At 52.5% G+C, this 24,170-nt stretch overlaps 9 protein-coding genes across 12 annotated transcripts; 4 read left to right on the top strand and 5 right to left on the bottom strand.

Moving 5' to 3' along the window:
* The first annotated feature begins 297 nt into the window (after positions 1–297).
* Positions 298–2,374, top strand: PV05_11979 (uncharacterized protein). The gene is made up of 2 exons (XM_013455518.1): positions 298–742; positions 790–2,374. Exons 1-2 carry the CDS (start codon positions 557–559, stop codon positions 2,212–2,214), a joined length of 1,611 nt encoding a protein of 536 aa, XP_013310972.1. The 5' UTR covers positions 298–556; the 3' UTR covers positions 2,215–2,374.
* A 134-nt stretch (positions 2,375–2,508) lies between these two features.
* Positions 2,509–5,266, top strand: PV05_11978. Of its 3 annotated transcripts, XM_013455516.1 has the most exons (5): positions 2,509–2,819; positions 2,869–3,008; positions 3,061–4,510; positions 4,556–4,667; positions 4,766–5,266. In XM_013455516.1, the coding sequence occupies exons 1-5, from the start codon at positions 2,736–2,738 to the stop codon at positions 4,771–4,773; spliced, it is 1,794 nt and encodes a 597-aa protein (XP_013310970.1). In that variant the 5' UTR covers positions 2,509–2,735; the 3' UTR covers positions 4,774–5,266. The 3 variants fall into 3 exon arrangements, with proteins under 3 accessions (XP_013310970.1, XP_013310971.1, XP_013310969.1); XM_013455517.1 differs by having other exon boundaries at positions 4,556–5,266; XM_013455515.1 differs by having other exon boundaries at positions 2,869–4,510; positions 4,556–5,266.
* A 691-nt stretch (positions 5,267–5,957) lies between these two features.
* Positions 5,958–10,391, top strand: PV05_11977 (uncharacterized protein). Its single transcript, XM_013455514.1, has 4 exons — positions 5,958–6,775; positions 6,829–7,719; positions 7,769–8,364; positions 8,416–10,391. The coding sequence occupies exons 1-4, from the start codon at positions 6,595–6,597 to the stop codon at positions 9,880–9,882; spliced, it is 3,135 nt and encodes a 1,044-aa protein (XP_013310968.1). The 5' UTR covers positions 5,958–6,594; the 3' UTR covers positions 9,883–10,391.
* On the bottom strand, positions 10,345–11,784 carry PV05_11976 (uncharacterized protein). The gene has a single exon (XM_013455513.1). The coding sequence runs from the start codon at positions 11,760–11,762 to the stop codon at positions 10,434–10,436; it is 1,329 nt and encodes a 442-aa protein (XP_013310967.1). The 5' UTR covers positions 11,763–11,784; the 3' UTR covers positions 10,345–10,433.
* Positions 11,785–11,992: 208 nt separating this feature from the next.
* On the top strand, positions 11,993–14,234 carry PV05_11975 (uncharacterized protein). Its single transcript, XM_013455512.1, has one exon. The coding sequence runs from the start codon at positions 12,055–12,057 to the stop codon at positions 12,505–12,507; it is 453 nt and encodes a 150-aa protein (XP_013310966.1). The 5' UTR covers positions 11,993–12,054; the 3' UTR covers positions 12,508–14,234.
* On the bottom strand, positions 12,522–17,217 carry PV05_11974 (uncharacterized protein; the record flags this gene model as incomplete). The annotated part of the gene is made up of 7 exons (XM_013455511.1): positions 12,522–15,356; positions 15,408–15,597; positions 15,647–16,234; positions 16,339–16,363; positions 16,412–16,582; positions 16,638–16,735; positions 16,784–17,217. The coding sequence occupies 7 exons, from the start codon at positions 17,215–17,217 to the stop codon at positions 12,570–12,572; spliced, it is 4,293 nt and encodes a 1,430-aa protein (XP_013310965.1). The 3' UTR covers positions 12,522–12,569.
* Positions 17,218–17,656: 439 nt separating this feature from the next.
* PV05_11973 (uncharacterized protein) lies at positions 17,657–19,236 on the bottom strand. Its single transcript, XM_013455510.1, has 2 exons — positions 18,886–19,236; positions 17,657–18,820 (listed from the first exon to the last, which is right to left on the bottom strand). Exons 1-2 carry the CDS (start codon positions 19,123–19,125, stop codon positions 17,717–17,719), a joined length of 1,344 nt encoding a protein of 447 aa, XP_013310964.1. The 5' UTR covers positions 19,126–19,236; the 3' UTR covers positions 17,657–17,716.
* Positions 19,237–19,566: 330 nt separating this feature from the next.
* On the bottom strand, positions 19,567–21,371 carry PV05_11972 (uncharacterized protein). The gene has a single exon (XM_013455509.1). The coding sequence runs from the start codon at positions 20,691–20,693 to the stop codon at positions 19,725–19,727; it is 969 nt and encodes a 322-aa protein (XP_013310963.1). The 5' UTR covers positions 20,694–21,371; the 3' UTR covers positions 19,567–19,724.
* PV05_11971 lies at positions 21,356–23,721 on the bottom strand. 2 transcript variants are annotated; one of them, XM_013455507.1, is made up of 3 exons: positions 22,538–23,721; positions 22,067–22,485; positions 21,356–22,001 (listed from the first exon to the last, which is right to left on the bottom strand). In XM_013455507.1, exons 1-2 carry the CDS (start codon positions 23,580–23,582, stop codon positions 22,157–22,159), a joined length of 1,374 nt encoding a protein of 457 aa, XP_013310961.1. In that variant the 5' UTR covers positions 23,583–23,721; the 3' UTR covers positions 21,356–22,001; positions 22,067–22,156. The 2 variants fall into 2 exon arrangements, with proteins under 2 accessions (XP_013310961.1, XP_013310962.1); XM_013455508.1 differs by having other exon boundaries at positions 21,356–22,485.
* Positions 23,722–24,170: the final 449 nt, after the last annotated feature.

Below are 24,170 nucleotides of genomic sequence, written 5' to 3'. Positions count from 1 at the left end.
CTCAAGGAGGATTGCTCAATGCTACTCGTAGTTCGTAGCTACGAACACCTTCTCCAAGAACATCTGGAACCTCGAGACACCAAGCCTTCATGTTTGTATCCGTATGGGTATGTGACCTACGAGTAGCAGTGAGTGCAGTGCGTAGCCTTGGGCCCATCATGACCCATGTCGAGCTGGACGGAACCACCACGACTAGCCCATGAGTGCCCATGATGGCCGTAAGCCAACGCACTAACTTAAGCTCTGTCCCGCTTATGACGTCCTCTGAATAATTTTGATCCAAGCCCGCAGCTCAACCGCGCATCGAGGCGTCTGGCCCAGCTTCCACTTCGTCACCACAGCTTCCCTGCCCTACCTTCGACCTGCGCATCTGGCCATCAAAAGAAATCGGGCTCGAGAAGAACTGTGACCAGTTCAAGCTTGCCAACATTTCCCTTGCATAGTGTCCGGCGACCCGTCTGCCTTGTGGAAGAGACAACCCTTCTTCCCCGCCGTACCACAGCACTTCATCCGACCTCCATTTGCAGCACAGATTCTGCAGGCGCCTAGTCCGACAATGGTGTCCCTCTGGGGAAGCAAGAAAAATGGCGAGCAACAGCAACCAGAAGAGGAGGATCAAGATCAAAGAGCCGCCTCTTCTCACAGCCAACCAAGCAGGCCTTCAGACGAGGCAAATGAAAGAACAAGATTGTTGCCTCGCCATGAGCATGGCGTGGGCTATCTGAGTCCAGATGATCCTGCAGTAAGTAGCTCACTATCAGGAATCGCAACCAGCTAAATAGCCCGCAGGTCTCTCCCTACAATCTATGGAGTGTCCGGGCACTACGATGGTTCGAGATCCTCTTCCTAATAGTCACCTGCTTCTGGTGGGTGTTGCTATTCATATCTATCTTCATCAGCCCACCAGGCATGCATTCGCGAGGGTCCGGCTTCTTTGATGTCGCCTATACTACTCTTACCATTGGCAACATCCTGACAGCCCTCTTGTTCTTCGCGACGCCTTCAACTGCCATGAGCATCCTCCAGATGGCTATTTCCGTCTTGTTGCTCATCGACATGATCATCATTCTAGCAGTGCCGCGGATCAGAGTTGAAGAAGGCTGGATTGGCGTTGCATCGGTCATTTGGGCTGCCCTGATCGGAGCTTACAATGTCATTACGAACAGGACAGTCAAATGGGGCAAGGCAGAAGAGGAAGAGCGCCTCACTGGTCGCCAGGAGACCCGACGCTCGCTACGGGAATGGTGTGCTGTCTTCACAGCGACCTTTCTCATGGTCATCTTCGTGGCTATCACGGTCCTCCTCACTGCGACACTGGTCCTGCGATCAAGAGATGCAACCTTGCAAGCTCCCGGGAAGCGGTATTTGGTAGACGGAGACAAGTATGCCGTTCATCTGGCCTGTGTAGGCAACCAAACATACGACGCTGATGGAAATCCAAAACCTACCGTATTGCTTGAGGGTGGATATATGCCTGTCGAGTACTCGTTCGAAGAATGGGTCTATGATGCATACGTCAATGGCACAATTGATCGATACTGCTACTGGGACCGACCTGGTTTGGCTTGGTCCGACAACGCCCCATCTCCTCACTCGGCAGGAATGTCTGCCGACGCCATCTCAGAGGCATTGGCAATTGCAGGAGAAGACGGACCCTGGATTCTCGTCTCCGCTGGCATAGGCAGCATCTACAGCCGTGTCTTCTCCGCCAGACATCCGCGTGACGTCAAGGGCATGATGTTTATCGACGGACTCCATGAGGATCTACTCTACAAAATTGCAAGCCCTGGTCGAGGCTTTGTCTTGTGGGGACGTGGCATCATATCGCCACTCGGTTTGGACAGACTTGCCGGAGCCCTATTCAAAGGCCGTACGAAGGAGGACCGAGTCTTTGGCAGATCATCCTACCAGGGCGGCAAGTTCATCAAGAACAAGCTACAGGAGAACTTGGTGGCCGAATCATTCACGAAGAATGAGGTCGTCAGTGCACGCAATATCCAAGATCCCAGTACGCCATTGGTTGTTGTTACCTCCGGAGTTCATCTCAAGCGCGACAAGGACTGGGAGCGGAAGCAGCAGGATTTAACCAAAGTCACGGACAAATTGCTGGCCTGGGATATTGTCAAGGGCGCTCCGCCCGAGGAGGTTTGGAGGTCGGAACAGGGGAAGAAGGTACTGGAGAAGAGACTGGGTCAGTTATACAAGGGGACATGACCGACAAACTGCCTCTTTTTGGAAGACGGGGTTATGATCATACTGTTCAGCAACAAAATGGCGTTAAGGAACAGGAATACGCAGTCTGTACCAGCAGAGTCATCATTAGCCAGTGGAGTTTACATCACAATCTAATAATCAACTGTGTTTTGGGTGTGTGCAATTGAATAGCCCAATGTTGTTGTAAAATGACGCGAAGGACGCTGCAAGGCTGCGGCGGCACAGAAGATGACGCCATAAAGTGGTGCCTGTGAATATGAAGCGGCGACGTGAAATATGTCCGATACCGATTGTCTCAGCAATAAGGTATCTAGGACACTCAACATCATCTCATGCCTGTTTGCTACCAACTCTTCGCTTCTCTTCCCTTCTCTTGTCACAAAGTCCCTGTCCTCTTCCTGCCTTGAGCCTCCATCCCAACTTGGCGTCTACCTAAGCCTTCTGTCATCTCACATCCTTGCCTTGTCCGCAACAGCTACTCACACCTTCCGGACCGTACTTCTTGGACCCATCCCCACGAGATGTTGTTGCGATTCGAGTCGAGATGGGGACAATTTCGTTTGAACGTCGAGCCCAATCAGCAGTTTTCATCCCTGACGAGCCAGGTAAGAAGGCCACTCTCGCCCTCGTGGCGGAAGGGTAACAGATCCGCAGATACTTGACCACCTCCCTCCAAACACGGATGCTGCCACCCTTGTTCTCAGCAATAAACCAGTCGGATCCAAGCCAGACCCTGATCGAGAACGACGGCTTGCTGACCTGCCGGGTGTGGAACTACGGCAAGTTGGACTCAAGTATATATCTGATATGAGGCGACATGAAACTTAGACTGACGGCTTCTGCTAGACATGGCGACAAGCTCTTCGTTGGATATCAGGAAGTTGAGAACTTAGCGAATGGCCACACCAATGGCGATGCCCCCTCTGCTGCTCGACGCCTGAATGGCACCATAGCCCTACCCGAGCCCAGCGAACCGATCGCCGCACCCACCGTCACCTCACCTACCCTCGTACGAAACCCTTGGGAAGTAATAAAACAGTCTGCCCTGGACGATCGCCTAGATAAGCGAGATGGGAAAATATCTCGGCCTAGGGATGCTAAGATGTGTCGGCATGGACCCAAGGGAATGTGTGACTACTGCCAACCGCTCGAGCCCTACGACAAGAAGTATCTTGAGGAGAGGAAGATCAAACATCTGTCTTTCCACAGCTATTTGCGCAAGATCAACTCGGCCACCAACAAACCAGAATTGAAGAGCTCATACATGCCGCCGCTGACGGAACCATACTACAGAGTGAAGAAGAATTGTCCTTCAGGACATCCTCCGTGGCCCGAAGGTATTTGCACAAAATGCCAACCTAGTGCGATCACATTACAACCACAAGAGTTCCGTATGGTAGATCATGTCGAGTTTGCTTCGGCCGACATGGTGGACAGACTGATTGATTTTTGGCGAAAATCCGGTTGCCAGCGGCTGGGCTTTTTGTACGGTCGTTATGAAGAGTACACCGAGGTCCCTTTGGGCGTCAGGGCCATTGTTGAAGCCATTTACGAACCACCTCAGATGAGCGAAGTCGATGGGTTGACGCTACTGGAGTGGCCCAACGAGGGGGACGTCGACGAAGTGGCACGACTGTGTGGTCTGGAGCGCGTCGGTGTCATCTTCACAGACTTGATGAGCCCTGAGGAAGGCGAAGGCCAAGCTGTGTGTAAACGACACGTTGACTCGTACTTCCTCGCGTCGTTGGAAATCGCCTTTGCCGCACGCTTTCAAGCGCAGTACCCCATGCCTTCGAAATGGAGCGAAACCGGCAGATTTGGCTCCAAGTTCGTGACATGCGTTGTCACGGGAGATCAAGATGAGGCCATCACCATTAACGCATACCAGGCCTCTAATGCCGCCGTTGAGATGGTGCGGGCCGACATTGTCGAACCTTCGGCAGATCCTTCGGTAATGCTTGTGCAGTCTGAAGACGATGAAGGAACCGAATCCAAGTCACGATATATCCCGGAAGTCTTCTATCGGCGAATCAACGAATATGGTGCCAATGTGCAGGAGAATGCTAAACCCAGTTTCCCAGTGGAATACCTGTTAGTGTCGCTAACGGCAGGCATGCCAATCCAACCCACCCCTTTGTTCCAAAACAACAAGTTCCCCATTGAGAACCGAGAAGCTGTCGCAGAAGGACAAGATCCTAGAGACGTCGCCAAGCAGCTTCGTTCGTCGCAGTCGGTGGATGCAGTTTCGGATTTCCATCTGCTGTGCTTCCTTCATGGTATGGGCGTGTTCAGCAAGGTAAGTCCGTGTACGATTTGCGGCGTACTGTCTGACGGTCACTAGGATGAAGAACGGTTACTCTGCAACGTTGCAACGAAGCGGGATCAGGTTGATGCCATTCATCTTACCGACTGCTCAGGATGGGGAACCTTGATGGCGATTCTCGAATCATATGGTGAGCGGCCCTTGAAGCGTCCGTGGCCTTTGGAAACAGAACAAGATTCTGGCGATGCTGGCAGCCCATCAGAAACTCTGGCTAAGCGATTCAAACAGGCGGCTAGCCTCGAGCGCTAGGTGTCGAGCACCCAGGAGTTCGAACGGCGGTGACCCTTGAATGATTTTTTGCATAGCGACCGGGACCTGAGGTTCTGCCTACATTGCCCGGGGGAAGGAGCCGTGCGTGGGTAGAGCAACAACGGCTATTGTGGTAGGGACGTGCGAAGGGTTTGACCAGTGAGCGCCAGAGACAAGGTATCTGAACCCTAGATGGTGGGGAGGATGAGAACTGGGGGGCAGATGATTTTGCTGGTGATCAGTCTCGATTGATGCACGGGCGCCGAACAGAGGAAGGAAATCCATGTCAGAGCGGGATCGACATGGCAAAAAGGCATTGATCGACAGAAGCGAGACCTGGATGAGGCGATGAAATGGGCATATCAGTGAGATAGCCCAGTCAAGGAAAGAGTGTAATTGATAGTATACGCCAGAGAGACAGTACTTGGAATGATCAAGGCTTGACTGGGCTCCAGAAAGAAAGCAGACGACATGTTTGGGCGATGTCTCTCGTTGTTTTTAAATTCCCGTTAGAACGACATGTGTCAGTAAAATGAGGGCCACACAACCACCTAGGAAGGCTTCTAGAAGGTCTTGTGGAAGCGTTAGATCCTGGGCAGCAGTGAAACAAGATCAAGAGATAGGCGCTGGAGAGCCTTGGAATGAGGGGAGCTCGGGGACGTGTCTGACAGTGGGCTTTCTTTTGAGCTGGCCGCTCACTCCTGTTGTAGATTTATTCTGGGAGTGCTGGGGGAAGTGATTTGGCTGGACTTGGGCAGGCCAATATCTGATGTACTGTGTAGGTCATCCGGAGAAGTATAGCAGTTCAGGTCTTTGTGTCTTAACCTTTAGGTAAGGGTAGTCCTTTCTAGAGCCGACCAGGTATACCTGGGTAAGGTAAGGTAAGATTCTGTCAGTCTGACATTTCGTGATTTCATGTCGAGTCATGCCTAAACTCAGAGAAGCAGGCCCTGCCGTCCGGTGGCCATCACGGCCACACTAGGCCTAGTGAAGCCCATTCGTGGTGTGCTGGGTCGCCTATTGGGCACGCTCCGCATTTTCTGCTTGTTCTTCGAGCCTTCCATGGTCCCCAATCCACCAATTGCTGATCCCAGCTCCCACCAGTAGCCTACCGCAGTCCTCGTCTCTTTTGCTCGGCCTCTCGTTCCCTCAATTCAATTCTTTGCCTCTTGTTAGTGCCTGTGTATGACCACAATCCCATCCAGCTCAACCTCTCCGACTCCAGGCACACGCACGCTGCGCTTCCCAGAAATCACAGCCCTCGCTCGGTTTGCGCCCGCATCTGCCATCTCATTTGTCTTTGTCCATTGCGGCGCTGTTGTGTCTCGTCAACCTGCAGCTACCTCGCTTTCTCCGCCGACACCTGCGACCACCCGACAACTCGAAGACTTGACAGCTGCGGGCTGCCTTTCTTCTTCCGGCCGCATCCATTACCTCGACTTCGACAGCAACTGCTCGCGCCTGAGGTCTCAACCGGTTTCCCTTCACCATCCCACAGCGCATCAGCAACCGTCCCTCATTGCCGCATGGTCCTCACCTCAGCCGAATCTACCTCTGTCGCACCTTCGAGGAAAAGAGAACAAGACAAGCACCTCCCACTCAGCGCGCAATGCTCCTTCCCTGACCACCCCTCAACTGCCGACAACCTGCTGACGGAATAACCACTGTTTGTCTCGAGTATCACGACCTTCCCGAACTTCCACAACTACACTGGTCGAACCGAACGATCCTCTCGATCGCATTATGGGCCCCTAAGGCCGCGAAAAGCACGGTGTTTTCCTTTCATACTCCAATCATTGCAGCACACTATGGATCCTGCCGCCTGTCGAGTCATATACATTGATGAGCGATTCAACACAGAAAGGTGGATCTGTAGAGACGGGTTGACGCCCCATACACCGCAGAGAGCAGGGTCAGAAGTGGAATTTTCGGAACTACCAGTGGACCTTCAATCTAATGTTAATGCGTTCTTGACTGTCTTCAATCAAGGTAAAACCACTTTCCAAACACCCATGCACCTAGATGCTGACCGAATCTTTTAGTCTATGTATGTAGCTCTGGAAGAGCCTTTTCCACGAAATTGTCCGAACTCCATGATCAAGTCAAGCTCGATTGTACGCCTATTCTCGCTTGTTTCGACGTAGGATCCGAGTCAAAGGTCGAATCGGCGAGAACCAAGTCCAAGTTCTTTCCTCCACTGGATTCTCCGCTACCATCTCCGAGCCTACTTCGGAGGGAGATCACATTCTCGTCCGAATCAGACGAGTCATATGGTCTACAACTCCTGTCGAGAATAGCTTCAGATTTACAGGTGGATGAAGGTGTCAAACTCATCATCCCCGTGGCTATTGTTCAACCCAAAAGGAAGGACTCGCACGATCAAGCTCTCGAGGATGTCCGCCCCATCGAAATCTCCCGGGCTCCATATGGTCCTGAATCCAAGGCTGTCGAGATCAGAGATAACTCTGACATCATCGATGCACAATTGATGCTTCAATGTCTGGACGCAGGAGCCCTTGATGTGGTCAAAAGTCCCTTGAACAAAGCAGGCATCATGGGCTTGACAGTCCACGCATATCGCATATACAAAAATGCAATGAAGGAACAGTCCGGCTTCATGGGCATGACCAGAAAATCCCGCAAGCAGTCTTGGGTTGGTATGGAAGAGGAAAAACCTTACGCCTATCTTAGGGAAGCAATGGTGAAGAAACTCCTCAAAGGCATTTGCGAGCCGCAAACACTGATCGAAGACTATCAATATCGTGATCTCTTCGTATTAGAGGTACGAAAACCTGTCGTGGCGCAGGCTGTCGGCAGTTGGGGGTTTGATGCGCATGACTTCACTGAAGACGAATTGGTCTATGCTGGCTACTTCATCCTCAATCATGCTCTGGAGAACCTCGAATCGGTGGAAAATTGGCGCATGAGTAAAGGTATGCTCTAACTCGGTCACGGTCTGGAACTGCCTAACCTTCTTGTTAGCCGACCTCCTCCATTTCATGCAAGGCTGTCGCATTGCCTATAATTCGTTTGTTCTCTATCACAACTTCAGACACGCCGTCGACGTCCTCCAGTCAGTCTTTTACTTTCTCCTTCAGATAGGCATCCTCCCGCCCTATCCCGCCGGTTCCGAACCACCGCCTCTCACGGACAATAAGACACCTATCGCACGTCTCCTGGGTCCTTTTGAAGCGCTCACTCTCCTCATATCTGCGATTGGACATGATGTCGGCCATCCTGGTGTCAACAACATGTTCTTGGTCAAGCTGAACGCCCCTCTCGCTCAACTGTACAACGATCAGTCTGTCCTGGAAGCCTTCCACTGTGCTGCTTACTCTCAGATATTGCGCCGTCATTGGCCAGCGGCGTTTCAAGATAAAGCGCTTCGGAAACTTATGATTAGTACAATTCTAGCCACCGATATGGGCTTACATTCCGACTATATGCAACAACTCGGCAATCTGCAGGAAAAGATCCACGCAACCAACGTTACGGATGCATGGACTCCGAAGGATATTGAATGGGCGCGTACGCTCGCATGTGGCCTGCTTATCAAGTGCGCCGACATCAGCAATGTGGTAAGATGTGCTGGTACCTGATTTGTGAGTCTGCCATACTAAGAAGCGTAGGCGCGACCATGGGCGGTAGCAGAGAAGTGGACGGACCTCCTGCAAAAAGAGTTTGCTCACCAGGGAGAGATGGAACAAGCCGTGGGCATGGAAACAGCCCTTTTCGGTGGCCCTCCTGAGTTGGGCAACATGTTGAAACTGGCTAACGGCCAGATTGGCTTCATGGCCATATTCGCTCATCCTCTCTTTGCCAATGTCGCCGATGTCATCCCAGCCATGCGATTCGCGGCTGACGAGATCCTCACCAATAAAGGCGTATGGTTCACCCGAGCCGAGCATGAAAAGAAAATGCAGCTTCTCAGGAGAGGCGCCGGCGCTCGTGAGACAGACCCTGTAAGTCCTAGAACGCAAAGCCCTGCTGGTCGAAAACCTAGTCGCAACGAATTGCCAACATCACCACTGCGAGGTCGAAACGATTCACCTGAGTCGGCGGGTAGAGGATCCGACGCCCGAAGAAGCAGCAACAACACGCCTCAGAATACCTCCCGTCCGTCGTCGCTGGCAGCAGCAGCCGGCATTGCCATATCTGCCAATGATTTCACGACCAAGACGTCAGGATCCACGAAAAGTCATGCAGACTTGAGATCATCAAATGATCCACGAAAGTCAGGAAAGCTGGTCGTTAACGGCGATCATGGTCTCAAAAATGAAGGATCAAGTGGTACACATTGGAGAGAGAACAAGAACCCCACTGCTAGCAGCACGCCTAGACAGACTGCTGCTGCCAATGACTTGTCCCCAGACTCCTTGAGTGCTCTTACCGATACGCGCAGGGACGAGGCTGTGTCTATGCGTGCTGGCAGTGAGGCCATCCCTGCTGAAGCTCTGGAAGTCGAGAAGAAGCAGTTGCCCACGATATCTGATGCATCCAAGTTCAAGTTCGCCACGTCAAGGCAAGACGAACCTGTGCGAACGTACACCCCAGGACTTCAATATTCGGCTGCGCATGCCAGCGCTAGAGCCAGTGCACCTGCAAGCGATCATGAAATGAAACAGCAAAGCAAAAACCTATCTGATGGTCCGCAGCCGTCCAAGTCGGCACACAGCGAGACAACCTTGAGAGGTGGGGATGACCGGACCTTGACTCCAAGTATGAGTATCGGAGCGACCAGCAACAACACCTCGGAGCCAAACGACGACATATCGCGGAATCACAATGGCTTCCACGACATGCGCAATCGTGCGGTTACTGCCCCAACGCAGTCGCCCAGTCCCCGATTGAGGCCCAGTTTCAGTATGGGAAGCAACAGCGCCACAAGCCGGGAGAGCAGCAAACTTGATATCCATACCACGATCTTGCGCAATGGCGAGGTTGACGACGGCAGTGCCAGAGATCGCAAGATCAACACGAGAACTATGGGTCGAAAGAGAAGTAAGCTAAAGCTAGCAGGACTTGCTTTCTGGAAGCGAAGTCGCAGTGACAAGAGTGTGGGAGGTGATGAGCGTCCTGACAGTCAAGGCAGTTAAGAAGAGGAGGACGTCCCCCTGTTTTTCCAGGAAGGTTGTTTGTATTCATGTTCGAATTGCGGCGTTATTGCATGATGTTGGGATTTATTGTTCGGGCGGTCTTTTATGGGGTTCTGTAACGAAGGCTATCAAAATGGAGTGGCTCGAGGAATTGGCGACTCCACTCTATGGCGGCATTTGTGCGATGCAGATTAATGTTGTTTGGACTACGATGGACAATTACGGCAATGGACGGTCCGGGCCCTTGAGGCGCGGTTGCGGTACGAGTTGAAGGCTTTTCGATGGATGATATGTACGGTGTCGACGAATACAATGTGAGTCCAGGGACGTGGGCGCCACGATGAGGACCGACATGAAGCCATGAAGACTCGAATGCCTCGAACTCGATTCGGACTTGAGCTTGAGCAGAGTCGGACAGGCAAGACAGGGCTTATGACTATAGCTGCAAGCGTATATAAATGTATTGACTCGACCATAATGTCTCGATTGAGCCTGAGCCTGAGCCTGACCTATACAAACGTCTGAGACCGTATTGGTGTTCGTTTTTGTATCTATCCCAACGCATTGCGGAACTGCTTCAACATGCCATTGTCCTTTCTCCGCCATGCTTCGGCGACAACAGTCTCGGCGCCGCGCTTTTTTGGCTTCTTCTTCTCCTCCTTCTTTTGAGTCGCGATGTTGTGGTCCGCGTCCCCATCGTCGTCTTCCTCACTCGTCCCATCTACACCACCGAACGCCGGTTTCCCAGCATCCCACTCTCTTTGCTCGCCTGTTTTCGACCATCGGACCTCCCGTAGTTCATCTCCGTCGCCGTTGCCATCGCCGAGCCGAGTCTTCTGCGACGATGTAGTTTTCCACCGGTCTATCTCGTCCTCGTCAAAGCCAGCCTCGCGCAATCGATCGGCTTGTTTGGCACGCCATGCTCGGCGATCCCGTAGCGCTTCGAGCGCATTGTCCCAGTCCGCTGCGTCGTCGGAGGAGTTTGGGTCGGCGTCGACGTCGAGGGCCGGGTTGTAGTTGGAGGAGAAGTGCGCGTCGATGTTGGAGGATTGTCCGCCACGGGCGAAGCCACGTCCTCGTCTTCGGGTGGTTATAGGTTTGTCCGCGGGGTCGGGTCCTACGATGGAGGACAATGGGTCTGATGAAGTCGAGGAGACGCTCCGGTTGCGAGGCTTGTTTCTGTGCCGTGGTCTCTCACCGTCGTCCGCGTCTCTGTCGCTGTCTCTCTTGCTGCGATGCCCGGCGGGAGACCTCGATCTAGACATGGACCAGGACCGGGACCGCGACAGCCGTGAGGACTTTGGATGCTCGGAGCGTTTCTCGCGCCTTGACGACCGCCTCTCCGCGTCACTGTCGTCGTGTTGCCTCTTGTCTCTGCGCCTCCTCTCCCGACTCCTACTCTGCTCCTGCTCGCGGCTTCGACTGCGCCGGGACTTTCGCGATCTCTCGTGCCGTTCGCGCTGTGCTCTCCCACCGTCATATTCTTCGTCATCGCTCAGACGCCGCCTCTTCCTGTCATGCCCCCGTGCTTTCTGTCTTTCCCTTTCCTTTTCTCGATCTCCATCCCTGTGACGCCCATGCTCGCTATGATCTTTGCGGTCCCGATCGTTGCGGGATCGCTTCTCGTCCTGAATGCTCCTCAGACGTGCTCTGGCCTCGAGTTCCTCCCTCTTCTTCAGTGCGGCGTTGTGGCTGTCTACTTCACGCACGAGTGTCCTTAAGAAGCGCGTGTTCGGCTTCAAGCCTGAGCCCGTTGGCCTCCTCGGTGGCAGAAGCGCAGACAAGCCCTGGGACGCATAATTGGTCGAACTCTTCCGGGCGTCCTCGGCGAGGAGTTTGGCCACATATTCGTCGTCGTCCAAGTCTGCTGCTTTGGACATGTTGAGGAAGTCTGTTGAAACATTAGCCCGCCGGTAATACTAGTCTGGCGGTGAGTATAACCTACCTGCAGGAGGGGGAAATAAAAATGACATCGACGGGTGTCGGCTGGCCAGACTTGTCCCCCACGGAACTGGATTTCTCGGCGCAGTTGCCGTTGACGGAGATATATCTATAAGAAACGAGCAGAGCGCAAAGCAATAAAGACTCCGGCCACAACCTTGACGATGAGTGTTCGAGCTGTATAGAAGGCTCAATATTAGAGCGAATAGTGATACCATTACCGTTCAAAAAATGCTATCTCGACTTCTACGATACATATCCGTCCCTCCCCTTCTCAACACTGGCTCCGTTGCCCGTGACCTCCTGGCATCAGAACGGACGTTTCTTGCTTGGGCACGCACTGGTCTCGGGTTCATTGCACTGGGTGTCGCGCTTGAAAAGGTCGAAGCATTCGCAGCTCTGTCGCCTACCCTGCTCCATTTGTCCGACTCGAGGACGAAATTTGCGGCGGGTGTCCTCGTCGGTAGCGGCAGCCTCTGTGTCGCACACGGCACATATAGATACTTCAGTACGTTGAAGTTGATTCAGGAGGGCAAATTCAGACCGAACACCGGCGGAATCAGCCTCATGGCCATGACGTGTATTGGCATTGCACTGGCAGGGAGCATCTTGGTCGTCCAGAACGAAGCCGAACACACGAAGGAGAAGGACAAGGAGAAGGAGAAGGTGAGGAAGAAGATATGATATGAATACCTGTGCGACAAAGAAGCCGGTATGGATAGGAGATTACCAGGCCCTGGGTGGGACTACGGGATCTTCGCCCGTGGCTTCAATCTTTCCATGAGACCATCGACCCTCTCCTTATCCCATCCTTCATTCTTCCGCCTTTTCCAATCAGGCTCTTGACGGGCAAGCTGTGCCAGATCCAGTGCGGTGACACCTGTACAATCCGCCCTTATGTCTGTCACTGCTCCTCGATCCAGCAGTAATTCGACGGCGTCCCAGCATCCTCCCTCGGCCGCCCAGTGCAGAGGCGTCATCCCGTCGTCGTTCTGACTGTCGATGTCGGCTCCAGCAGCAAGGAGGGTTTTAATCTGCTCCACTCGGCCGCTGGACGCTGCTGAATGAATAGGTCGGCTCCCGTTCAAGAGCCGCAGGTTGATGTCGCCATTGTACTCTTCAAGGAGGAGTTTCAAAACATCTGCGTTGCTGCACGCAGCAGACTTGTGGAGAGCGCTAAATCCCTCGCTGTCCTGCCCATTTGGGTCTGCGCCAGCATTGATTAAGAGACGAATCATCTCTTCGTTGCCGTGTTGGGCCGCAAGAACAATCGGAAGAGTCGGTTTGCCGCGGCTGATGAATGTCCCTTGTTGATTTGCATCGGCCCCCCGAGACAGCAACTCCCTCACGAGCTCCACCAACCCCTCCTTCGCTGCATATAGCAGCGGTGTCCCCGTTGTTGGAGGGCTCTGAGGCGCAACCAGCGCACCGCGGTCAATGAGTAAACGAGCAAGCGCCTCATTCCGTTCTTTGATTGCACAGGATAGTGGTGTTTCCTCAAGTGCTGGCGGTGGCGAGTCCCAGTACCAATTTAGCTCCCAATCAGATGGATTGTAAAATTCAGAGCATTTTGCATCATGGGCAATTGGCGGATTGACGTCGGCGCCGGCTTTCAGCAGGAGCTTGGCAATTTGCCAGCGATGACACCGGATAGCCTCAGTCAACGGACTGGTCTCTGTACATTTGTCGTAGGGACCTGGCTTGTGGCCAGTTTCGAGCAAATATTGTACGATAGGGCTGGATCCCCCGATGGTAGCGGCTCGAAGCATCGACACAGCGTCTTCTGGTCTTCGTAGGGCTGGGTCAGCACCAAGCTCCACCAGTAGTCGAAAATTATCGATGCTGCCTGTTCTCACAGCCTTGTAAAGTGCCTGGTGTGTATCGGCGCCGTTCGACACCAAGAACTCAATTAGATCTCGGCGTCCTTGATCCACGGCCTTATGCAACGGCATCGAAGAGTCCTCGTTCACATCAGCTCCTGCGTCAAGTAGCCTCTGTGCGATCTCAAGACTCCCACCTTCTACTGCGGACGTAAGAGCACTGGATGGATCAGCTCCGTTCTGCAGTAGCAATTCAACGAAATCCCGGCGTCTGCTTTCGGCGGCCGTCTTCAGTGGTCTCGACGACTCCTTCTCATTCACACCAGCTCCTGCGTCAAGTAGCATCTGTACGATCTCAAGGCTTCCGCCGTGTACTGCGGATGTAAGAGCATTGGATGGATCAGCTCCTTCTGACAGTAACGTCCGAACGGTGGAGATGTGACCGCCGATTGCCGCCCCTTGAATAGCCTCTGGGAAATCGAAATCATACTCATACACACAGTCTTGTTGATCGGTGAGGCGTGCTCCATCTCTCAGTGACTGTACAACGGTAGCTGTGTCCCCTGCTCTCGCAGCCATCTTGAGTTGTCTTGCTTTACTACCGTAAGGAAGCAATTCCCGAACAAGCTGAATGTTCCCCGACTGTGCTGCTGATGGCTGGCTGGCGATGATCAAGTCAAAATCCTCTTGACGCTTTAGTAGTACCCTGACAATATCGAGACGACCGATTTGGACAGCAGCTTCGAGAGCGGAGCCTGGGTCTCCTTTGATCGAGAAATCGTCCTCAGCACCATGCCTTAGCAGCAGCTCACAAATTGCGCAATGACCATTGATCGCTGCAAGGAACAATGGATCCCTGGTTCTGGTGCCGAAGGTTTTACGAAATGGTTGAACGCTGGCCCCAGCTCCTATGAGCACTACCACCACCTCTTCGTGGCCTTTTGCAGCTGCAGCTGCAATAGCCGACCCATATCTGCCTCCTTTGTGGTTGACATCAGCATTTGCTTCAAGCAACGCGTGGACAATCGACAGATTACCCTGTACAGCAGCTGCCTGGAGGGGGAATCCGTACAGTCCACAGGTCGCGTTTGGCGTAGCGCCTTGATGAAGCAAGTTGTCGACGATACTTCCAAGCCCAAGATAAGCAGCACAATAGAGGCGGTCGTAGACTCCCTGCTCCTCCTCAAGACCACGGTCTAGCCAAGGTTTGTCAATGCAGGACGTGTTCTGCCAGTTTTTGTAGTAGACTTCCCTGTCATCGAACATAGCCTCAAGCATCCACTTCAGGGGCGGACCAGTCCAGACTTGCGTTCCCATACGCAGATGCTCGAGCCAGAAAGAAGCTGCGTAATGTAAGAAGGGATGGGCGGCGCGCGCATCATCAGACAGTACTTCGGGTATATTCTGAAGGTATAGCAAACATGACTTGGCCAGGCACGAATGAGCAAGCTCTCTTTCCAGAGCAAATGTGGAGCAAGCACTGTTCTGGATGGCCTCGGACAGCAGGAACTCCTTGACAGAGAAATGGGCGAGCTTGACGTAGACACGATGGCCGCCACCCGAGTCCAAGACGCCACAGAAGGTCGTGACAAAAGTCGAGAAGGAATCAAGAAATGTCTCCATGTCAAGCGGTTCTAGCTCCTCGTCGAAGTATGGGAACTCATGTCCTTCATTGTTGATTGGCATTGAACACGCTAATTCACCAACAGATAGCTAGTGTGTAGTCAGCAGGACCACGGCGTCCTCATTGCTTTAGCAACTTACCGGGCGCAAGCTGAACGCAATCCACTTTAAAAGGTTCCTCACCAGTGGCTTATTTGCTTCATGGACATTCTCGAGGTCTCGCCTGTAGTGAATCTCAAGGGATTCTGGAAGGTTATCTAGGACCTTTCGCACCGCTGCTAGAGTTGAACACTTTCTGAGGGTTTGTAGTTGACATTCCACCCAACGAAAGCTGAAATGCATTGTTAGCAGGGTCGTGGTGGCTACAGTGATAAACTCACGAGTCCTGTGCCTGCGCTGACAAGGATGTTTCTATCTCTGACTTGATTGCCGTTGGCCATCGAGCAAATTGAGGATTGTCGGATAGTTTGCTTCGGACCGTTCTCTGTATGTCCGACTGGAGTGGTTCGTCCTGCATCACAATACGCCGCGCTTGAACGGCTGCGACATTTTGTCGAATCACCTCGAGGTCTCTGCTTGATATAAGAATATGCAGTCTCTGATTTGCGTCGTTCCGCAGGCTCTTCAGCAAGTTCATCAGGGCATCGATTCCTACGGACTCCTGGCACTCGTCCACACCGTCGATGACGAGGTATATATGGCCAAGGTGCGCGAACTCCTCACGAAGATAGTGACGCAACCCGTCCTGCAACCGATGCCCTCCGTTGCCGTGCGAGCGCCACAGGTTTGCAAAGTGTCGCAAAGTGTATGAGAGATCGCTCCTGCGAGATGCAAGTTGCCCGGCAAAGGTTTTATACAAGCTCCCGATGTCGAACGGCCTTTGCTCGGACCCGTCGATGAAGAAGTACAGAACGGTCGCATCTTCGAGCCCTTTGCAGTGAGCGTCGATCGCCTCGATGACATTTGCGCTGTCAACATCAGCTCCCACTCAAAAACGGAAATTCCAAAGGTGAGACAGTTGGTCTCTCTGGGCTATGCCATTCTGTCTGTGGATAAGGACAAAATAACTTACCACATGACAGACTTCCCGCAGCCAGCTGTGCAGACTGTTAGCTTTAGGCGGACAAATATGTCAGACAACTCACCAATTCCACTCAGCCACAATATTTCCCCAAACTCATTCTTCCATTTCAGGTACGACTCGTGTTGAAGAAGCCATTCGCCAGTGCCTTCAACTCGTTTCTCGAGGTGGTCTCGATACTTGAACGCTTGTTCGTCTGCAGCGAGCCAGCGTAGTATCTGTTCCCTTTCGTTGTCTGTTGGATAATGTCAGTACCGAGGTAGTATCAGCAGTGTTTCCCATAGAACTACCTTTCGCATTTGTTTCGATCTGCGTCTTGAGAATACCGAGTGCCTCCTCAATACGAGGTAGTGAGCGGGCATTGTTAAGAATATCGACAATATTCTGACTAAGACAATGTCACCAGTGACGATCTTTGGCTTGCCGTTTGACTTACGCATTATCTGCCGACACCGCAAGCTGCAGCGTACCCTTGATCCTGGCAATAGCGTCCAGACGCTTCTTCACCTCGGCCCGCCGGAGAGGCCAGAGCAAATTGGTACTGTTGAGTTTAGAGTTCTTGTCGGTAGACTTCTTATCGGGCTTCAGGAGAGCCTTCAGATTCAAGAGCTCTGTTAAGCACTCTCGCAATGGTGAAGCTGGCTCATTCATGGACTGTAGAGTTGGCAGGTCAGGATTGGTGTCGGCGCCTGCAATCTTTAGGAGGGTTTCGACGATGTTGCGAACATCTGTCACTTCGCCCAAACACTGTGAGATTTCTCGAGGTGCACCTTTGACACCATTGTGGTAGTCATAACACAGAGAAACGAGCTTGCCAGATATCTGGACGATGGCAATGAGGGTACCAACAAGACCGATGGGTTCAATCATCATGTACAAGGCAAGAGATGGTCCGAAGGTTTTTCAAGAGATTACCGTAGGCAGTCGCGAAGAAAGCCGCATAGAGCTCTTTCCAGCTCGAGGACAACGATAGCGAACGCCAGACATAATATGTCCGTACGGAGTTCTGGTGGCAGACTTGATAACCACCCTGCGGCTCGGATTGAGGCACAGCCGCATCGCGCTGCGGTCAAAGGCATGGCTGGACAACAGGGGCACGCTGCTGGCATGCTGTAAGTGGCCGAGAGCAATGGTGCGCAAGGGTGTGAAGGGTCTCTGTGGTTGCCTTTCCGTGGGGTCGAAAGAGCAAGAGACCTGCGCGGTGCTGCTCCCACCTCGCCAGCTACCAGGCTTGGCGAGCTGAGGATGCGCTTGGAGGAGTAAGAGAGAAGGTTACGCAACACACCTTGATTGAATTCAGGCTGTACACTTGCAAAGCTGAAATTCATATCCTGAATTCGGTTTCTATCTAGCAGTTATTCCTGTCGACCTATGTAGCAATCGAGCCATAAGGCTTCGACTTCACGCTCTCAATATCGACATACCCGTAATTGCTGGCATCGCCGCTACTCATCTTCTCGCCCCATTTGCCCATGTCCTTCATGAAAAGGTCCACGTTCTCCTTCACGGACATGTCAATCGGCTCCTGATCCTTGCCGACTTGTCGAATTTGGGTTCCGGCAATGACATTGGTGAGGCCGAAATTGTCTCGGTCGACTTGCTGCTCGATAGCGCCGCTGATCTTTCCTTCCAACATATCTTTAGCCAGGTGTGGCTCTTGACAGACCGGTCTGGCAAGGCCAACACCATCCACTGACTTCAGAGCGTTGACCATCCCGTCGAGGGTCAAGAATCCGCCAGTGACGTACGTCTTGGTCTTTTTCAGGCCGGGGGTGATCTTGTCGGCGAAGTCCAAGAAGAACGCCTCGCGTTTCCTGGTGCTCTCGCGCTTGTGTGCAAAAGCGAGCGATTGGTACGTCCCACCGCTCAGTTCTACGAAGTCGAACTCTGCCCTTTCCAACATGGCGCAGACTTCCTTCGCTTCCTCTGTTGAGAAGCCACCCTCTTGGAACTCGACAGAGTTGATCTTGATGCCGATAATGAAGCCTGACGAACCAGGAAGTTTCTGCCGGATCGATTGTGCAATCTCGAGAATGATCCGAGCACGGTTTTCAATGGAACCCCCGTATTGATCGGTCCGCTTGTTCGTCGTCTGAGACAGGAACTGAGCAAGTAGGTAGCCGTGGGCACCATGTAATTCAATGCCGTCGTAGCCAGCCTGGTGCAGGTACTCGGCCGCATGTGTGAAGCGATTGATGATGTCCTTGATCTCGTCCAGCGAGGCGGCATGAGGTTTCGCAAATCTCATGCCCATGACCTCACCCTCGAGCTGAACATCGCTGGCAGAGATCGGGTCTGGGTTGATCCGCCCTTCGACTTGTCGTCCCGGGTGACTGACTTGTCCGACTGTGAGACTGCCGTGGGCTTTGGCCTGCTTGCCCATTTCTTTGAATGCTTCGAACCTTTCCCCCTCGAACGGGGCTTCAAGCGGGATGATCGGATTACCCGGCGCCTCCAACTGATGGTAGTCGACCTGTCATGGTCCGTCAGTACAGAAACTGAGTATCAGGGCGGGAACCCGAGGGCCTAACTACTGACCATGATGTTGCCCGTGAGTATCAATCCGAGTCCGCCTTCTCCCCAACGCTTGTACACATTGATGAGCTGTTTCGAGGGCACACCTCTCTTCTCTTTATGCTCAGGATCCCATGAACTCAACCGTTCGGTCATTGCTGCCTTGAGAAACCTATTCAGCGCTGTCTTGCCGCTGAACTCGAATTTGAGAGGCTGCCCCAACGGCGAGGCATCTTTGTTGTCTGAGTGGTATCGTTTGCTCATGATGACTTTAAGATGGTGCTCTAACGTAACCTCTATATCAAAGAAATCTATATCAAGAGGGGAGTCTAAGGTGTACTAGTATATTGGCAGTATTTCTATATGTAATTCGAGGCTAGGAACGATGTGGTCTTATATTGCGGCATCACGCGGCATGCTATTGCATTCGGAAAACCCCCGTACCACGAACAAAAAATTGTTTACAAATCAACGTCATGATTCAATGCCCGAAATTCGACCACCTTCCACGTCATGATCCTCCACTGGATCCGTGTCGAGCACATCGAGTGACATCTAACCGGCAGTTGGATGAGCGAATCCACACAGATCCAGAATGACAACCTAAACGGATTCTCATTCCCGCGGATCTCAGTCCATGGATCGAGAACTATCACAGTATGGCGTTGTCCAGCCGTAGGAGCCGCATCTCAACTGCAAGGCTTCCTTCATTGCTACTTCATTGTTGAATATCGTAACGACAGTATATGGGCGTCCATCTTGCATTCTGCTTCAGTCCCTCGAGAGATCGTTTGGCACAGTAATGAGGCCTCAACATATTCCATCTTGCGCTCGTCCTTCGTGCCTTGCCTATCCTGTTTCAATCAAAGACGCGACTCCCGTGCGTTCGGCTTCTGCTTCTCCTTCTTTTCCACAAGCCTTACCATCCAGAAATCACTCGTGGCCTCGAAATCCTTGATCCAATCATATCCGATGTAGAACAAAGGCGCGCCGTCAACAGATTCTCCCCATGAATTCTGGCAAAGGATTCTTTTCCCTTTGTCATCGAAGCCGATGGCGAGAACTGCATGACCTCCTTCGTCCGAAGCTGGCCCGTTCTTTCTGGGCAGGGCCGGCAATGTCCAAAAGCCTGGCTTGTCCGTCTTCTGGAAAGGTGCATATTTCCAGTAATACCGGAAACCGAAAACAACTGGATGCCCTTCTGCGAGGCATTGGCGGAGACGAAGCAGTGTCATCGCCCCAATGATGTCTTTCTCCTCAGATGTCATGTTTTTCTCGACGCCTTCGGGCTGGTCTGGGTCAAGCCTGGAGTATTGAATCATTCGATTCTCAAGGGCTTTTTCAATGGCATCCTTAGTTGGTTGCGTCGCAAAGTGCTCATCGTCATACGTCCAATCATTTTCAGCGCAGACTCCACGTTGGTCGAGGGCCTTGAATGCAAGTCTGATATATGAGCCCTGACCCTTTGGTTTCTTTGATTTTGGATCATCCCATGGATCTTTGGAAGCTTCAAAGTCTATCTGGCGAGCATTGAAGTAGATAAAGAGCCGAGAAGCGTCAACGGCTGGAAGACCGGCCCGCTTCCACTCGTAAACAAAAGCTGCAGCAGTGGCGTTCGCTACACATGTACCCCAGCAATCCCCGTTGAGTTTGGTCTTTGCTGGAGTCTGATCGTAAAATGTCTTGGGAAAGAAGGCACCATACGTTTTGTGTTGGCGGAGATTCAAGGGGCTGACCTTTGTCAGATCGAAATATTGCTTCGGAACGTAGTATTTGTCTCTATCGTCGAAGAACTCTCGTCTGGGCCACCCTGTGGGTTGGTCTGGAGCCATGGCGTCGGGGTCGGAGGGCGCTGAATTGATCACGGCAATCAATCAGCGCAAGACAGACTCTTGATAATTTCTGGAATTTGATGGAGAGGTCCTCAAAGCTCAGGCGCCTGGCCACCTTTTATACTTGCTATGTGCCCCATGCTCTTAGTCCACGGCTCTGCTGGAGGTGCCTAGAAGCAAGACTTTCAGCTGATTCACAATGCGGACCCAATGAGCGCCGTCAATGTATGCATATCGCCTCAAGAGAGCGTGGCGTCAGACTTTTGTGTGAGTTGGCACGGTTACTAGCCCTGTTGTTTGGTGATTTGCATACGCCTAGAACTCATGCAGAGACTTGCAAGTCTGGACCGCGAGGGGCTGGCTGAAGGACATTGCGCTGTCGTCCTCATAGGATGTTGGTGCTACTAATGGTGATACACCCAAGCTCTGGATGCGCTTCGAGCTTCGTTTAGCCACCGCATCGAAGAGTCGTGAGTTTGACATAAAGGCTGCATCGAAGTCGAAGCAGGTGCGATGCGGGCAGGTGCAGGAGTAGGCACACCCTCCTGGGGGACTGGCAAGGACGTGCATGAGCTGATATGCAGACAGACTCAGGTTGGAATTGACATTCATAGTCGACTTCGAAAGAGGTGATTAAGCAACAACTTCCCCCCTGGTCCCTTCCCGTCTCGGCCCCATCCCCTGCATATGTTCGGCCACTAGAAGCCGGGGTAAGCTCAAGCACAGCCGAGCACATTCGTATTCATGCAGGTAGGGGAGAGTCCAGACCTCTCCCCACCGCCACAGCCTTACCGACATATCATGCTTTTAGGCGAGCGACACGTCTGGGTTTGTCAACGACACGGTGGTGAGCTGAGGTCTGTCTCTTTCCCAGTCGATTCGAAGGATTTGTGTACACGAATGTGCTCGGCAGGGGGCAAGGTAAGCGTAATTCGCCCTGTATAAGTGACGGCCTCGAAACTAATCACAATGCGCAAAGTCACGGCCGCAGTAGACGTGGCTAAATGGTAACACTCACATACCTGGCCCAGATCTGTCTTCGTTCAGCTGAAACTATGGGAAGGAAGGCGAGAAATCGATTCGTGATGCCCGATTCCGTGTCTCACGTAACATACGGAGCGGTTGACTGGCCTCAGTGAACGGATATCCGGAAATACCACAACTCGTCGATGGGATAGCCCTCCATGCACAGATGGGAAAGGGAAGCTGAGGACATGCAGATTGCTTTGCTCGATTGAGAGGGATCAGCTGAAAATTTAGTCCGAATGTAGAATATACGTCCTGAAATGAGTGCCTTAGGCACTAGACCTGTCATCAGTCAGCAAGATCTATGACAGTGTTCGTTTGTTCGTCTTTCAAGGAGAAGGACACACCGCCAAGTGCCTAACACATGAAAGCGTGGGTTTCTGAAATGATGATCATGTACTCGTTACATTCAATACAGTATATCTTGCACAGGGCGACTAGAACCTAGCCTGCACCTTATTCTGTACATCCTGCACAGCCCAATCAGAGAAGGACTTCTTACTGAGCACTTGCTTGGCTTGCTCGAGCGTGAAGCCCTTGGCTTGTGTCGCCGGGTTATATCCCAAGTGGTTTATCTTGCCAACCTCCTGATCAGGCACCGGTGTGGCAGGCTTGCCGTCGGCGCGTTTGTAAACAGTCACGACCACAGCGCCACCGAGACCCAAGTTGTGCTGCAAGCAGTATTTAGTATCCTTGACGAGACGGTTATTGGCCCATCCTCGCAGATGCCAGGTGAGCTCGGCGCACTGAGCGAGACCAGTCGCACCTGTTGTATGTCAGCTTGCACGAAGGAAGATAATACGAAAGTGCGGTCTTACCAAGAGGATGACCCTTGGAGATCAGGCCTCCGGAGGGGTTAATGACATATTTTCCGCCATAAGTGATATCTCCTTTCCGCACGAGTTCATGTGCTTTGCCTTTCGGACACAAACCGAGAGCATCAATCACGCACATCTCATTGGCGCTGAAGCAGTCGTGTAATTCCACAACACTAACGTCGTCGGGAGTTATGCCTGCTTCCTTCATGGCTTCCTTGCCGGCAAAGGCGGACATTTGATAGCCCACAAGGTCGATTGACGAGCGGCTGAACAGTTCTGTAGAATCGGTGGCAAGCTTCTGACCAGCAATCAGAACGGCCTGAGACTTGAGATGGGGTCGCTTGTCGAGGAACTCTTGAGAGACGACAACGGCAGCAGCTGCACCGTCGGAAGTAGGACAGCATTGGAGTTTTGTCAATGGCGGGTGGATCATGGGCGACTTCAAGATTTGTTCTAGGGTGTATTCATCCGTGAACTGAGAGTATGGGTTTCTCTTGCTGTGCTCGTGGTTGACACGGGCGATTTCTGCAAAATCCTCTGCTTTTGCCCCATATTTCTCCATATATTCACGGCCTGCGTTACCGAACAGCTGTGCCGCGCCGGGCGCGTTTGTAACGCCTCTAGTAGCTTTCAGCATGGAGTTGGTAGTACTGGTGGGATTCTCGCGGTCGTTGAAGTAGGCTTGTAGACTGCCTGGGGACATCTTCTCGAAACCGACAACAAGAACGCAGTCAGCGGCGCCGTATGCGATGGCCTGGCGGGCCATGTTGAGGCCAGTACTGCCTGTTGAGCAGTTGTTGTTTACATTGTATATAGGGATCTGGGTCATGCCGAATTGGTAGAACACGCGCTGACCGCAGGTTGAGTCACCGTAGCAGTAGCATGCGACTCCTTGGTCCACCTCGTCGTAGTTAATCTGTGCATCCAACATCGCCTTGACACCGGCTTCGAAACCGAGTTCATGATAGTCCACTTTTCCACGTGGTTTGATGAATTTGGTCATGCCCACGCCGAGGACGTAGGCCGGTGCTGGTTTGCGAGGCATGCTGGCGGTAGTGTACAGGCAAGCGAAGTTCGAGAAGCGTCGATGCTGGGGTGAGTCCGAGGTCTATCAATGTACTGGACCGACTGATATGAAAGAGACGTGAGAGAAAGGTGCCTATAAGAGAATGATAAAATGTTTGGTAGACATGGTATGGGTGAGATCTCACCTCTCTTTATCGCCCGAAGGAATAAAGCCGACAGCCTCGGCTGATGATTTACAGGGGCCGAGAGGCCCTCCAGGCATGCCCAGGCTTGTGGTCTGGCTTCGATGCGGGGAAACCGAGGTTCCAGCAAGCAGCAAACAGCAAGCATGAAGACAAGTGGCCTGCAGTACACCGTAGGAAGTCCACGGTCGAGCATTGTGCTCACTTGTCACATCCTCGGCATTCTCATCATTGTGCTGTGGTGGCTGTCCTTGCATTTCACACATCTCATCACTGACCGCCAATGATCGTCCTAGGCCTATGCATGACACACAATTAGGTACTGGCACTCAACTGGCCCATGGAAATATTTGAATCATGGAGATTTTGAGATTAGTAAGAGTCTAGCCTGGACGAGACCGTCAATTCAATCAGTCCAACCAGCA

Source organism: Exophiala xenobiotica, assembly GCF_000835505.1.
Source record: "Exophiala xenobiotica strain CBS 118157 unplaced genomic scaffold supercont1.7, whole genome shotgun sequence".
Taxonomy (NCBI): Eukaryota; Fungi; Ascomycota; class Eurotiomycetes; order Chaetothyriales; family Herpotrichiellaceae; genus Exophiala; species Exophiala xenobiotica.
Note: the sequence above shows the minus strand (reverse complement) of the source record. Positions and strands in the feature narration are given on the sequence as shown.

Bases quoted from the DNA above. Each gene is read 5' to 3' on its own strand.
- PV05_11976 (XM_013455513.1), bottom strand. From the start codon at position 11,762: ATGTCCAAAGCAGCAGACTTGGACGACGACGAATATGTGGCCAAACTC.
- PV05_11971 (XM_013455508.1), bottom strand. From the start codon at position 23,582: ATGCCTCGCAAACCAGCACCGGCCTACGTCCTCGGCGTGGGCATGACC. The intron at 22,486-22,537 runs GTAAGACCGCAC...GACATACAACAG, and splicing joins CTCCAAGGGTCATCCTCTTG to GTGCGACTGGTCTCGCTCAG.
- PV05_11972 (XM_013455509.1), bottom strand. From the start codon at position 20,693: ATGGCTCCAGACCAACCCACAGGGTGGCCCAGACGAGAGTTCTTCGAC.
- PV05_11977 (XM_013455514.1), top strand. From the start codon at position 6,595: ATGGATCCTGCCGCCTGTCGAGTCATATACATTGATGAGCGATTCAAC. The intron at 7,720-7,768 runs GTATGCTCTAAC...CCTTCTTGTTAG, and splicing joins AAATTGGCGCATGAGTAAAG to CCGACCTCCTCCATTTCATG. The intron at 8,365-8,415 runs GTAAGATGTGCT...TAAGAAGCGTAG, and splicing joins GCGCCGACATCAGCAATGTG to GCGCGACCATGGGCGGTAGC.
- PV05_11975 (XM_013455512.1), top strand. From the start codon at position 12,055: ATGCTATCTCGACTTCTACGATACATATCCGTCCCTCCCCTTCTCAAC.
- PV05_11978 (XM_013455517.1), top strand. From the start codon at position 2,736: ATGTTGTTGCGATTCGAGTCGAGATGGGGACAATTTCGTTTGAACGTC. The intron at 3,009-3,060 runs GTATATATCTGA...GGCTTCTGCTAG, and splicing joins CTACGGCAAGTTGGACTCAA to ACATGGCGACAAGCTCTTCG. The intron at 4,511-4,555 runs GTAAGTCCGTGT...GACGGTCACTAG, and splicing joins GTATGGGCGTGTTCAGCAAG to GATGAAGAACGGTTACTCTG.
- PV05_11973 (XM_013455510.1), bottom strand. From the start codon at position 19,125: ATGAGCAAACGATACCACTCAGACAACAAAGATGCCTCGCCGTTGGGG. The intron at 18,821-18,885 runs GTCAGTAGTTAG...GGACCATGACAG, and splicing joins TACTCACGGGCAACATCATG to GTCGACTACCATCAGTTGGA.
- PV05_11979 (XM_013455518.1), top strand. From the start codon at position 557: ATGGTGTCCCTCTGGGGAAGCAAGAAAAATGGCGAGCAACAGCAACCA. The intron at 743-789 runs GTAAGTAGCTCA...AATAGCCCGCAG, and splicing joins TGAGTCCAGATGATCCTGCA to GTCTCTCCCTACAATCTATG.